Source organism: Dama dama, chromosome 12 (assembly GCF_033118175.1).
Source record: "Dama dama isolate Ldn47 chromosome 12, ASM3311817v1, whole genome shotgun sequence".
NCBI classification, from domain to species: Eukaryota; Metazoa; Chordata; class Mammalia; order Artiodactyla; family Cervidae; genus Dama; species Dama dama.
The window spans coordinates 16624071-16638478 of NC_083692.1; the positions used below are offsets into that span (position 1 = coordinate 16624071).

The following is a 14408-nucleotide window of genomic DNA, read 5'->3' on the forward strand; positions in this document are numbered from 1 at the left end:
ATGTTAATATCATGCTAATATCATACTCAATAGTGAAAAGCAAAAAAAATAATGACAGCTTTTCCTCTAAAATCAGGAACAAGACAAGGATGTTCACTTTTATGTGATACAATACCATCCCTAGCCAGGGCAGTTAGACAAGAAAAAAATAAAAGCCATCCAAATCAAAAAGCAAGAATGAAACCATCACAGTTTGCAGATGACATACTGTATATAGAGAACCCCCAAAATTTCACCAAACACTATTAGAACAAATGAATTCTATAAAATTTAAGGATACAAAATCAATATACAAAAATCAGCTAAATTACTATACACTAACAATGAACCAACAGAAAGAGAAATTAAGAAAACAACCCAATTTACAACTGCATCAAAAAGAATAAACTACCTAGGAATAAACTTAACCAAAGAGATGAAAGACCTGTACAATGAAAGCTATAACATGTTGACGAAAGAAACTGAAGAAGGCATAAATGAATGGAGAGATATTCTGTGCATGGATTGGAAGAATTAATACTGTTAAAATGCTCATATTGCCCAAAGCAATCTACAGAATCATTACAATCTCTATGATAATTTGAACGGCATTTTTTTTCACAGAAATAAAACAAACAATCTAAAATCTGTATGAAGCCACAGAAGACCCTGAATAGTTAAAGCAATCTTGAAAAAGAGCAAAGCTGGAGGCATTATGTTTCCTGATTTGAAACTACACTACCAGCTTCAGTAATCAAAACAATGTGGTTTTGGCATAAAAACAGACACATAGATCAATGAAACAGAACAGAAATCCCAGAAATGAATTCATGCAGATATGACCAATTAATTTAGGACAAAAGAGCCAAGAATATACAACTGGGAAAGGATAATCTCGTCAATAAACGGTGTTACGAAAACTAGAGAGCCAAACGCAAAAAAGACACTGTTTTATACCATACACAAAAATTAATTAAAAATGGACTACAGACTTGAACATAAGACTTGAAACTGTAAAACTCCTAGAAGAAAACATAGGAAGTAAGCTCCTTGGCATCAATCTTATTGTTGTTGTTTAGTCGCTAAATCATGTCCAACTCTTTGCGACCCAATGGAATGCAGCATGCCAGGCTTCCCTGTCCTTCACTATGTCGCAGAGTTCACTCAAACTCATGTCCATTGAGTTAGAGATACCATCCAACCATCTCGTCCTCCTCTGTCGCTCCCTTCTCTTCCTGCCTTCAATCTTTCCCAGTATCAGTCATTTCCAGTGAGTCAGCTCTTCACATCAGATAGCCAAAGTATTGAAGTTTCAGCTTCAGCATCAGTCCTTTCAATGACTATTCAGGGTTGATTTCCTTAAGGATTGAGTGGTTTGAGCCCCTTGCTGTCAAAGTGACTCTCATGACTCTTCTGCAGCACCACAGTTCAAAAGCATCAATTCTTTGGCACTCAGCCTCCTTTATGGTCCAACTCTCACATCCATACATGACTACTGGAAAAACCATACCTTTTTTTTTTTTCTTCATTTATTTTTATTAGTTGAAAGCTAATTACTTTACAATATTGTAGTGGTTTTTGCCATACATTGACATGAATCAGCCATGGATTTACATGTAAAACCATACCTTTGATTATACAGACCTCCGTCAGCAAAGTGATGTCTCTGCTTTTTAATACACTATCTAGGTTTGTCATAGCTTTCCTTCCAAGGAGCAAGCATCTTTTAATTTCATGGCTGCAGTCATCGTCCACAGTGATTTTGGAGCCCAAGAAAATAAAATCTGTCACTGTTATCACTTTCCCCCACCTATTTGCCATGAAGTGACATCAATCTTGGAGATGATTTTTTGGATTTGACACCAAAGGCAACAAAAAACAAAACAAACAAGTAAGACTACATTAAACTAAAAAACTTCTGCACAGCAAAAAGAAATAATCAACAAAATGAGGCAACTTATGGAGTGGGAGAAAATATTTGTAAGTCATATATTTGATAAGCAGTTAATATCCAAAACATTCGTATACATATATATATAAAACCTCATACCACTCAATAGCAGTAAAATGAAACAATCCAATTAAAAATGGGCAGAGAATCTGAACAGACACTTTTTCCAAAGGATATATACAAATGGACAATAGCTATCTGAGAAGATGCAGAACATCACTAATCACCAGAAAAAAGCTGGCAACTATCATTCTACTTTCTGTCTCTATGAATTTGATGACTCTACGTCCACATATAAGTGGAATGATACAGTATTTGTCATTTTGGCTAATGGTTAATTTGGCTTAATTAACAGCATAATGTCCTCAAGATTCATTCATGTTGCAGCGCAGGAATTCTTTCCTTTTTAAAGATAATAATATTATTCTTAAATAATAACATTTCATTGTATGTGTATAACCACATTTTGTTTATCCATCATCCATTGATGGACACTTGGGTTGTTTCTACCCTGCAGCTATTGGGAATAATGCTGCTATGAATATGGGCATACAAATATATGTTCAAGACTCTGCCTTCAGTTCTTTTGGGTATATACACAGAAGTAAAACTGCTGAATTATATGATCATTCTGTTTTTAATTTTTTAAGGAACCACCATATGAAGCTGCACCATTTGACATTCTCACCAATGGTAAACACAAGATTTCCATATCTCCAATTTCCTTGCCAAAACTAGTTATTTTCTATAAATTATTTTTGTAAATAGTTGCCATCCTAACTAGTATAAGGTAATATCTCATTGTGATTGTGCTTTGTATTTCCTTTATGATTAGTGACGCTGAGCATATTTTCATGTGCTTATTGCCATTTGCATATCTCCTTTGGAGAAATGCCTATTTCTAGTCCTTTGCTCCTTTATAAATCACGTTGATTAGTTTTTGTTGTTGAGGCAATCTGTAATCTTTCCATCAATCCTGCAAGATTGATTTTTTTTTTTTTTTTGGTCACATGGGCATGTGGGTTCTTAGTGCCCCAACCAGAGATCGAACCTGTGCCCCCTGCAGTGGAAGCATGGAGTCCTCACCAGTGGACCACCCAGGAATTCCTGAGGCTGATGCTTTTACACTTAATGTACAGATGAAAAAACTGATTCAAAGAGGTTATGTGATTTAGCCCGTGGTTGCCAAGTGGGAAGCGGTAGAGCCCAGACAGGCCGCTCTAACTTCAGAGTTATGCTCCTTCCAGTTTACACTGGAATTCTTACAAAAGCTAGGTATTGTTGTTGATGATACCAGTGATATTGGCATATGGCACTGAACTTGAAGGAAGAGGAAGTAGGGAAGGTGAGAGGTAATAAGGGCTGAGAGAACTTTAAGTTTTGGTTTTGAGAATACCATACAAATATAAATAAAAAGTGTAACATATGACTTGAGAACCATAACGACAAATTTTAAAATATAATCAATACTAAGCAGAGCCCTAATATTATAGTGTCCAATGTCAGGTATTATACAATTTAAGAGGAGCCTAAAGAATTCATGGAGGACTTCCCTGGTGGCCCAGTGGTTAAGAATTCGCCTACCAATGCAAGAGACATGGGTTCGATCCCTGGTCTGGAAGATCCCACATGACGCGGGGCAACTAAGCTCATGTACCACAACTACTGAGTCCGCATGCTCTAGAGCATGTGCTTGCAACAAAAGAAAGCTGCTGCAACAAGAAGCCTACACACTGCAACTAGAGAGTACCCCGCTCATACATTAATGAAGAACCAGAGCAGACAAATTAAAGAAAAAAAAGAATTTATGGAGAGTTCAGAAGAGAATAAAAAAGACACTTCAGTGTTGAAAAGCAAAACCTGATCTATGTGATAAAGTTAAAGAGCTCCAATTAGTTAGTACAGAAGAAAAAAAAGTTGAAAGATAATATTTTTCAAAAACTATACCTCATTTTAGGTACCATTACACGCCAGTCAGGATGGCTGCTATCCAAAAGTCTACAAGCAATAAATGCTGGAGAGGGTGTGGAGAAAAGGGAACCCTCTTACACTGTTGGTGGGAATGCAAACTAGTACAGCCACTATGGAAAACAGTGTGGAGATTTCTTAAAAAACTGGAAATAGAACTGCCATATGACCCAGCAATCCCACTTCTGGGCATACACACTGAGGAAACCAGATCTGAAAGAGACACGTGCACCCCAATGTTCATCGCAGCACTGTTTATAATTGCCAGGACATGGAAGCAACCTAGATGCCCATCAGCAGACGAATGGATAAGGAAGCTGTGGTACATATACACCATGGAATATTACTCAGCCATTAAAAAGAATTCATTTGAATCAGTCCTAATGAGATGGATGAAACTGGAGCCCATTATACAGAGTGAAGTAAGCTAGAAAGATAAAGAACATTACAGCATACTAACACATATATATGGGATTTAGAAAGATGGTAACGATAACCCTATATGCAAAACAGAAAAAGAGACACAGAAATACAGAACAGAATTTTGAACTCTGTGGGAGAAGGTGAGGGTGGGATGTTTCGAAAGAACAGCATGTATATTATCTACGGTGAAACAGATCACCAGCCCATGTGGGATGCATGAGACAAGTGCTCAGGCCTGGTGCACTGGGAAGACCCAGAGGAATCGGGTGGAGAGGGAGGTGGGAGGGGGGATCGGGATGGGGAATACGTGTAAATCTATGGCTGATTCATATCAATGTATGACAAAACCCACTGAAATGTTGTGAAGTAATTAGCCTCCAACTAATAAAAAAAAATAAATTAAAACAAAACAAAACAAAACAAAAACTATACCTCATTTTAATTGTTATAAAGAGATCCTTGATGTGTCCAAAACAGAACATCTTTATCCTGAATTCTGCATTATAAATGAATATAGCAAGATTATGAATGTGTATGAGGTTGTTATATGAAAAGTAATGATCATTCATTCTTTATTTTGTAGGAAGTAGTTTTAGAATATTGCAAGAAATAGGTTAGAAACACTAGGTAATTTATAAGGTAGGTGATTTTAGTTTTGAAGACTATTTAATAATAAAATGCTTTATTTATAAAATTTTCATTGTAATCTTCTGAGATTAAGCATTTTACTTTAAAGTGAGGAGAACAGAGGGCATAAACTATTTTCCAGAAGAATTTTATGTGTGTTACGTATGTTTTTTCTTAAGGGCTGATACTACAAGGTAATGCATTTTGGATATTGCTAGAAGTTTAAGAAATTTACAGAACATAATCCTGCCCTCAAGGATTTCTGGTCCTACTGAAAGAGGCAATTTGCTCCAGAAGTAAGTAATGATAAAAGATGACAAAATACTTGAAGCACTGAACTTTGTGGTATAAAATATAAGTGCTCTAGGGATTTAAAAAATGACAAGATAAATGTAATTATATGAGTAAGGATTATTGGAGGGGAAAAAACTTAACTGGATCCTTAAAGGATAAGAAACATTTGTATAGGTGAATAGGTACTCCAGATGTTGGCAAAAGAATACACACAGACAGAAACATGAAATTCCACTCATTCATCTATTCAATCTGAACTTTTAAAGTCCCTGCTACTGGCTGGGCATTGTGCTAAGCCTTGGGGTTTCAGAGTCAAATCACAGCTGATCCTTGCCTTCCAGGGAATTATAGTCCAATGGGGGAAACAGTCAAGTGATCCCCGAGGATATTAGAATGTTCCAAGTGTCACATTCTAGTAGAGGTAATCACAGGGTTCCACTGAAACATAGTCAGAAAGCATCTAAATCAGATTGGGCATGCGAAAGGGCAATAAGAGGTGGACGGTGCACAAGCAGAGGAAATTACATACAAATAAAGGCACAGAGAAGAAATACGCCGTACGATGGGGTGAGAATATCACCTAGCCTCCACAGTGTTCACAAAATGTTACCTGCATCACCTGTTTTCCAAAGCATACAAAGGCATCTTCAACCAGTAATGTAGAAGACCAGGTGTCTGGGCTTTAGCCTAAGAGCACAACTAGCTCTTACTAAGCAATCAATTGTGAGAAGTTGTATTTTCGGACTGTCTATGGCACATGCAATCCATCCAGTCCTCTAAATAACCAATCCTTTACACTTGGATTATGTTGGACCACAAAGAAACTTAGATTATATTAGTTTTGTCCTTCACAAAACTGTCTTCGTTGACACGCACTGAAATATTTTGCCTTCATTGATGGTCGTGCCAAGAAACGTGACCTACTTCTGGTATGTTAGGATGTTGAGGGCAGTACTATGTCATTCAGTGTCCTCTGCATAAAGTAGGAAAATACTGCTTTTGGAGTGAGAGTTAGTAAGAAGCTTAATTTTCCCCCAGAGTATTTCTCCCTTTTTGATAATGAGAATGATATACTTTTATTCATCACACTTCCCATTTTGTCCTGGTTGTTAGGAGATTCAGAACCAGATTCAACCTCAGTTATAGTAATTTCACTTGGTCTGATATTTGAAAAATTTGAAATATATACTTCTTGGCCTTGATTTTCTCTTTATATTTTATTATTTTATTGCACATGGTTTTATATTTTTTAAGACTCTGCTAGAGATGAGAAGTCTATGCTGTATCTGCCTAGCTACAATCTCAGCTGATGAAAATTGCTAGCCGTGCATAGACTGGAAACTTTTAAATCACATAATAGGCTAACACTAGAAGCAGCCTGACATCTGAAAGGCAGCAGCTACCTAACTTTAGTTCTGCACACCAGTGACGCTTTGCTAGATGAGTGAATGGAAAATATTCTGACTCTGTCTTTTAAAGCTGAATGCAGCAAGTGGGGAGAGAAAGAACCACACAGAGAGGTCGAGCCATGAGTAATGGTCATGAGCTGTTCATCCGAGAACAATGAAAACTAGTTGCTGAGGAGACAAGAGATGACCTGGTCATAGGGATGGACTAACAGACTTGTCATTTAGCCACCATAGCTGCTAACTGTCCCAGAGAAGGCCGCAGGTTTTCATGAGGTCTGACTTTTGAGACTGTCTCTCCCCTGAGCTTATGTACAATAACTTTCTGTACCAGAGGTAAACTGAGGGCCTCTCTCACCTCGACAATCAAAAGGCTACTGCAGACAACCTGAATCCTCAGCATGAAAAGAGGAGGGTAAGGATAGGGACCATGAATAATGGCGATTTATAGTGGAGAACAGTAGAAAGGATGAGTAAATAGAAAACGCAGGGCCTGAGAGAAGTGACATTTCTAGAAATTGCATATTTTAATGTCTGAAGATTAACTATGAATGATTCTTTATTTACTAAAATTTGCAGCTCAGCCATAAAAAAATTTGAAAATAACTCATCAGATGTCTTGTCACATGTCTTAATTTCCCTGGGAAGCAAACTAGAAGTGAATGGCAGGGGGGAAAGTCACTTTTTAATCCAACTGATAAAAAAAAAAAGAGTGATTCTGCTACCGAACAACAACAGCCAACCAACCAACAAGCAACACTAAAATAGCAGCTTCTAACAAGCTGACTTTCTTCTTCACACCCTGACAACTAGGTTGGATTTCTCAGGTATATCCCCATTTTATACTGGCGATATGTGCTATGTTTTATTGATGAAGCTAAAGGGACATTCCACACATTCAAGCTGCTCCTCTTTGGTATCACATAACCAGTTAACCTGGGTATAGGTTTCAAGAGAAGAGGGCTCCCTGATACTTATAGAAGCCCTAAATGGACATATCTGCATGTCCAAAAGATGAGATCAGAGAACTATAAGAGACTATTGCTTTACTAGTGATGATCTTCATTCTGGGGACTTAAGAGAATCTGAGTCTTTTGCCTTAAAATCCTAACTTGAAAGAATACAGAATTATAAATGCGAATCAAGCCCAAAGGGCAATATACTTCAAGTCACCATTCTCCACACCTTGCATTACCTACCTACACACTCTTTGGGACCCAGTTCAAATTCTACAGGTTGGGCAGCAGAGCTGTAAATATTTCCATGGGCAAAACTTGCTTTTTCCAAAGACAGGCATGGCTTAGCATGTCGTTTTCTTTCTTTAGAACGTTTAGAAGCAATTATGTCCTAAGGATAAAAGGATGGCAAAGCAAAGGTATTTGCCTGTAACAAGCATCTCATTGAAGCCAGAAGCACGATGTGTGGGTTCACTGGATGAATAACCACGGAGTATAGATTGATGACTTGTAGCGATAAAGTATAAAGGCTCCCAGGTAAGGTAACTTTATGTTGGTTGCTTGCCCAATTCAGGACTGCAAGAATAAACAGGATCTTTTTTCCACCCAAAGTGAATGGATACCACACAGGACAGCACAGACCTGCTACAAGATGCAGTGGCAGGCAGAGCCTGACAATCCAGGGTGCCAGGCATTTTTTTTCCCAGAAGGTGACTGGGCTTCCTTAATACAAATGTAAGTTGAGAAAGGAGCCACCGCAGTCCCTCCTCTTATTAAAACAAAGTAGTAATTGTTAACAATTGAAGAATCATCACTCCTCTCTTGGGACTTTGCCAAGTCAGCAAGAGACAATATCCATTTTCAGATGTTATCTCAGTAGTCCATTTCTTAATCCCTTTCAGAAACAGGGTTCCCTGATTTTCTTTAAGGCAAATGAACCCCCTTTGGATGGGTTCTTAGAAGCACCCCCCCCCCCACACACACACCATTTCCCCTCAAACTGAAAGATAGGCTGCTTCCTACCCCCTTTTCCACCCAGGTTGTTCAGCTATGCCTGAGTTTTGTTGCTGAATGTAGAAAGAGTTACTACATGAAATGAAAGAGGCCTCAGGACAGGAAAGCATGAAATTTCAATGGCTGGCAGCCAGGCGATTCTGCCATGTAGAGGGACCCACATCCTTCTTGTGTGGCTGCAGCCAGATTGAGACTAGCAAAACACCTCCTGTTCCAACATCACTTGTGCAATGCAGCCTATAATGAAGCACTATGACCAGTTGCTTAGAACTGGGTGATACAAACCTAACTGATTCAGATTTTTTCCTGGTTCCTTGTACAACAAATCAAAGCTATTCTTCCTATTGATGTCTGTTCTAAGAAACTACATGTTGGGTATGGTGTGCTGAAGTCAGCGCGGCTAAGGAGGAGGTATGAACAAGGCCTGGCAGGATGAAGTTGATTTTGGTTGTAGGTCCCAGAGAGGGGGTCATGCCCGCCATCCAGGGGCAAACGTCAGTGCACTAGGAAGACAGAGGAGAGGGGAAACTCGAGGCCAGAGCCTCATTTGGAGTTTCCTTGGGAAAGGCGAGGCAGGGCAGGGTAGACAGCTTAAGACTGGTTAGTTTAAATAATTCTGGTGGGCTTTGGGCTATAGGGGTGGTCTCTACCTGCTTGGTCCCTGGTCCCAGAGTGACTTAGGGCAAGGGAAATTTTGACTTGCCATGAAGAGTTAGATAAGGAGGTAGTCGGGGATATAAACTTGGGATTGGCTGGTTTGTATATGAAAGGCACATATGTGGGCAAGTTGTCATTATCTTTAGGAATTAACTTGCCTGGCAGGGGCAGTCTGTAAGGTCCCCAAATGCCAAAGCATCAAGAAAACAGAGTTGACATAATTGACTCTGAGATGAATGGATGCCAAATAGACAATAAAGAATCTAAGAAGACACAGAACAGTGCATATTTTTAAATATGTCACTAGCCTGGGGCAACGTATTCAGGATCTTAAACAGTCTTGAGTCCTCAATATCTTTCAGCACATCTCTCTCATTTTTTGATAAGAACTACTAGGGTTTTTCAGTCTTATATAACATGCTATGCAAACACACATCAAAATCCTTGAATTTAACCTGAATGCCTCTTTAAACCCATATATGGAGAGGTTCTAGGGCTGTCAGAGCTGGTGATGACTTTCCTTCATGACTGTGGCTAAAGGGACCTCTGCCCAAGCAGTGATTCTGTCTACACTGCATTTAAATGGGAATAAAGCATGTGTCTGGGTGATGGGTTGTCTTGGGGTTCTGCCTCCTTACTTTGTAAGCTACCTAACTCCCCTGCTCAAGGAGAGGCAGCCCACTGCCATCTGCTGGGCTGGCGGGCCTGCCCCCGGGGCCTGCCCGCAGTTACACTGCACCCACTGTCTTCTGGGCCCATACACACTTGGCGTGTGGTCTCACCCCCGTGGCAGAGCAGCCCCCCCACCTCTAGCTTACGTACAGCTCAGGCTCAGCGGGGTCTGTGTTTGCAACGGAGATTTACGTGTTGAGAGACGAGCTCTTTCCCGGGGCTTCTTTGCTGATGAGCCTATGTTGCCAATGTAATGTTCTGGGTGGACTGTAAGGGATACTGATGAAATAGGTTCAAGGAAAGTGGTATTACAACTGAGGCAAGTCCAAGTCTCACAGTCCTGGAAATGGAGGGACATTAGTACTTCTTGGCAGGCCGCTGGTTTGGTTTGGAGCTTGATGTCATATTCATTCTCCTGGCTGCCAGTCTCCTGAAGGAAATACTGACCTTCTTGCTTTAGTTTTCTATATTTTATGAGCTGTTCCTCACTGGATAGGCTGCTTAGTATCAGAACTGAAGGACCACTGGGTCAGGATTACCACTAGCACTCTGGTTGTTTTCAGTTTCTCTGGTACGTTTTGGTAGGTGACCAAGCCGTGGATTTGGTGTTCCCTCCTCTCGTCTCATTCCTTTTTGGAAAGAGTTTAGATGGGCTGGGGAAAGATATTTGAAGCTGTCTGATCCAATGTAAATGAATCCTGTGGTGGGTAAATAATTTTCCTCCCTCCTTTGCCTCTCCTGGGGTAGTTTGATGAATAATGCTTCTCAAATAAGTTTATAAATATTCCACTAGAGGTAAGAGGAGTATTAAGCTCATAGCAGGTGTGCCATTAATGCTTTAGTGTGTGTAGGGCAGAGCAAAGAGGAAAGGAATCATCAAAATTTTGTGGTTTCATAGAACTTTCTGGAAGTGAGAGCTGGGAACAAAATACTGAGGGGTGTGGGTAGCAGTGGTAAAGTGTGGGTATAATCTCACAAGATCAAGTCAGGCCATTCCTTCAATGAAGGAGCTTTTTGGGGACAAGTAGTAGGATGGGGTTATAGTTTTGTTTTTTTCCAATTATAGTATACATTTATTTTAACTCAGAAAGAAGCATAATTAATCAATCTTGCCAAAAAATTAAAAAAAAATTTTTTTCTTTGCCTATCTCCTATTATCTCAAAGTCCAATTCATAAATTACTCAACTGTAGTCTAAAAGTCTTCTTTAGTAATAAATATTCATCTTCTTTAGATGCTATTGCAATTTGATCTTCAAATATCACGCTCTTCAACATATCCTGTTACATTTTATTTGTGAATAACTCAATTACGGTTGTAGTTTCTTTCTTTGATTGGCCTCAACGTCCCCATACTTTCAATCAAAAGCCTCCGTAAGAGTTAAGGAGATTTCTTACTGCCACAGCGCCACCTACTGTTAGGTCAACACAGACGCAAGATAGCGGTAGCTTAACTTGGACCCACAATTTTGGAGAGTCCTTCTGAGCTCTGGTTTTTATAAAATGCCAATTTCCTTGTCATTTTGAGAAACTATCACTTCTCTTGATAGCTATTAAGGCTCTTGCCGTGGCATAAAGTCAGCAAGTTATAATAAATTAAAAAAAATATGTTCTTATTTCTTACTGTTACCTTAAATTGGCCCTGACTTCACCGACTTTGGTTTTCTGTGTCCTATAACTGTAGCAAGGGCTCCAGATTGTGTGGGCAAGGGTTTGGATCTGGCGAAAATAACCTGGGGAGCTTCCAAAGATCCTGAAAAATGTAAGAAAAACCCCCACTTAACACTTTATTTAATCTTGGCTGAAAAGACAAGAGGTCAAATCTAAAACTAGGCTTCAGGGGACCATCATGCGCCCCGATGCTGGTGCCCATTTCCTGCCAAACATCGAATCTATCCTCTCTTTCTTGCTTTCTAACCGTGTTAAGAGTGGGTGACAAACCCAAATTCTTGTCCCTCTGGCTCTGGGGAGAGAACAACGTTTTGGGAGCAGTGAAGTGTATAAGACACTAGGGCAAGAATCTCAAGGGTTTGTTTATTTTTATTAATAAATAATTAAAAAATACTCCAAAGTCACCCTGGATCTCCAACAACTGTACAATGCATGTGAAAAGAACAAGAATCTGAGAGTGAAAAATAGGTCATCCTGCCTAGAGCGGCCAGGCAAATAATTTCATTTGAAAGTCAAAGTGATTTCTAGATCCTTAGGGTCTGACCCCCACTGACTTCACTTCATATTGAGATAAGTTCCTTTCTCTTGTTGTCCCAGAGACAACAAAGTAGGCAGGCACAGGTACACTGAGGCGCTGCGGCCTTGTCCCCATGCAAAAAGCATAAAGCAACGCAGAATTTTACCAGGGTCCCACATGACCAATGCGTGGCAGAGGACACTGCTTCTCACTACTTGTAAATGAAATCCAGCACTGGTGTTCGAAAGGCTAGGTAAGGTCCCTTTCTCTGACTATAGATCTACAAGAGCTTTTAAAAAAAAAAAAAGCCTGGGGGAGTGTATATGGAGGCTGGGCTCCAGGACAGGAAAAGCTTAGGAGGAAGCGAAGGGACAGGGATGAGGGCAGCTGGTATGGCTTCAGGTCCTACAACAATGGTAGTTTACACCATCAAATCAGCATGAGAGAAATGCCAGTTATCTAATCTGTTGCTCTCTGCTATTTTCGTTCACCATCACCACTTCGGAACTCAAGAAGCACACTATGGTTATAAAGGAGGAGGGCCAGTGGCTTTGGCTTTGAGCCAAAGGCCCTCACTCCAGCTTCCTTCTCAAATTTCCAAATCTGCTGACTCTACACCTTCCCTTCTATAGCACACACAGAATATAGCTGGAGGTAGGGAAGTCAAGGAAAAGTAACATTCACAGAGCACTCTGCGAAGAGCTTTCACGTTCAATACCTCATTTAACGTTCATAACAAAAGGAATGTCACTAGGCCACCGTCAGCGAGAAAGGGCTTTTGAGTGGTTTTTCAACAGTATCCTGGGATGAACTGCTATCTTGTTCAGACGGCCTGCTGAACAGGATCACACAGCTTAAAAGCCTGGTTGGCTAGACTTGGGGAAGGGGCAAGAGGTCAGGAAGCAGACTTTTGCTACATTCATGGACTCAATCACTGAGTTAACTGGACCAGACAGGAGCTAAAACACTTTTCACAGGCATTTTAGTGGGCCCTTTGCAGGAAAACTTCCCAACTCTCGGAAAGACGTGAAAACCTTCTGACTTATTATGGGGGTTGTTCTCCCTTCTTGGGGGTTTAAAGAAATATGCTTTTAATAGCAGCCTAATCTCCTCCTTTTTATAGGATGTGCTTCTGAACCCCCAGAATAATGCCTTTAAATCTACATGTAATAGAGAAAAACATAATTTGTGGGTGAAACACAGAAATGCCAGGTTATTATTTAGTTATTATTATATTACTAAGGTAAAACATTTATTGGGAAGTCTGGAAAATGCCTGAACCTTAATCACCTCACATTCATCAGCATTTCTCTAAGGATCAAGAACCCCAAGGAAGTCATGGAAGAAAAACAAATTCAAAGGACTTTAGAGGCCCAGAGTCATTTGGAGACAAAAGCAGTCAACAGAAGGCTATGTAAACAAGGTGAGAAGACAATGCACTTATGTTCAGTTAGAAGCATGGAGGAAAGTATTCATAGATAATAGAAGCTTAGGAGAACCAGGAGTACAACTTCTCCTTGTTCTGTGGTTTTCTATTGATACCAAATTCAGTACAACTGTTACAGAAACTTCTAAGTACCATCAACAGTCAGTCAACACTATTTCATGATCAAGATGCTGGAAGTGTGACCTGCCTGGTCGCTCAAATTTCCAACTTCCTTGCCCAGAGTGCATGCAAAGAGTTCAATTCCATACTTAATGTATCAAGTAGACACGCAAATGAAATAGGCAGGTTTCCTGGATCTCCTGAGCTTTGTAAACCTCCCCAGCCTCAGCACATCTGAAGAGCTGCCGAGGCTCTATGAGCTCTATCTCATGGAAATCACTCTAGATAGGCCATGGTTCTCTTAACCTCCCACTTCTCAGGCCGTACGCCTGAGCTAAATTTAGGTTAAATTTAAATTAACTTAAAGTTAGTTAAAGTTAAGTTAAATTTAAGGCAATTTAACTTCCTTAAAAATAATGACCACGTTCTAGGAGTTCTTTTTAGGGGGAAAGGGGGTGGGGAGTTATATATCCATCAACTATTTCTTGAATTTAGGTTTGAAGAGTTTAAGTGGAAAACAAAATCTATACTCTTTTCAGATTATTATCTGACTTGGGTACAGTTATAGAGTCTTTCTCTATATACAGTAAGTCTATAAAGTGTATGTATTAATAATTATCCCCATGATACAGGCAAACGAACCAGATTCCTTAACAATCTTGTCATCATTTTAAGGTGTATTATATCACACACACACCCTTGCACCCTGCCCTTAAGCCCCCAGCTCAG

At 39.8% G+C, this 14408-nt stretch overlaps 1 protein-coding gene across 13 annotated transcripts in view; it reads right to left on the bottom strand.

Annotated features, from left to right (window-relative positions):
* TTLL5 (tubulin tyrosine ligase like 5) overlaps window positions 1-14408 on the bottom strand; it is a 311249-nt gene that overhangs the window by 42449 nt on the left and 254392 nt on the right. For 12 of the 13 annotated variants that reach the window (XM_061156564.1, XM_061156574.1, XM_061156573.1 and 9 more), the window contains one exon: window positions 11576-11698. The exons of the other annotated variant lie outside the window; for it this stretch is intronic. In XM_061156564.1, the coding sequence (XP_061012547.1) occupies window positions 11577-11698 (122 nt within the window). In that variant the 3' untranslated portion in view covers window position 11576. The remainder of the gene's footprint in view (window positions 1-11575; window positions 11699-14408) is intronic. 13 annotated transcript variants of the gene reach the window in all.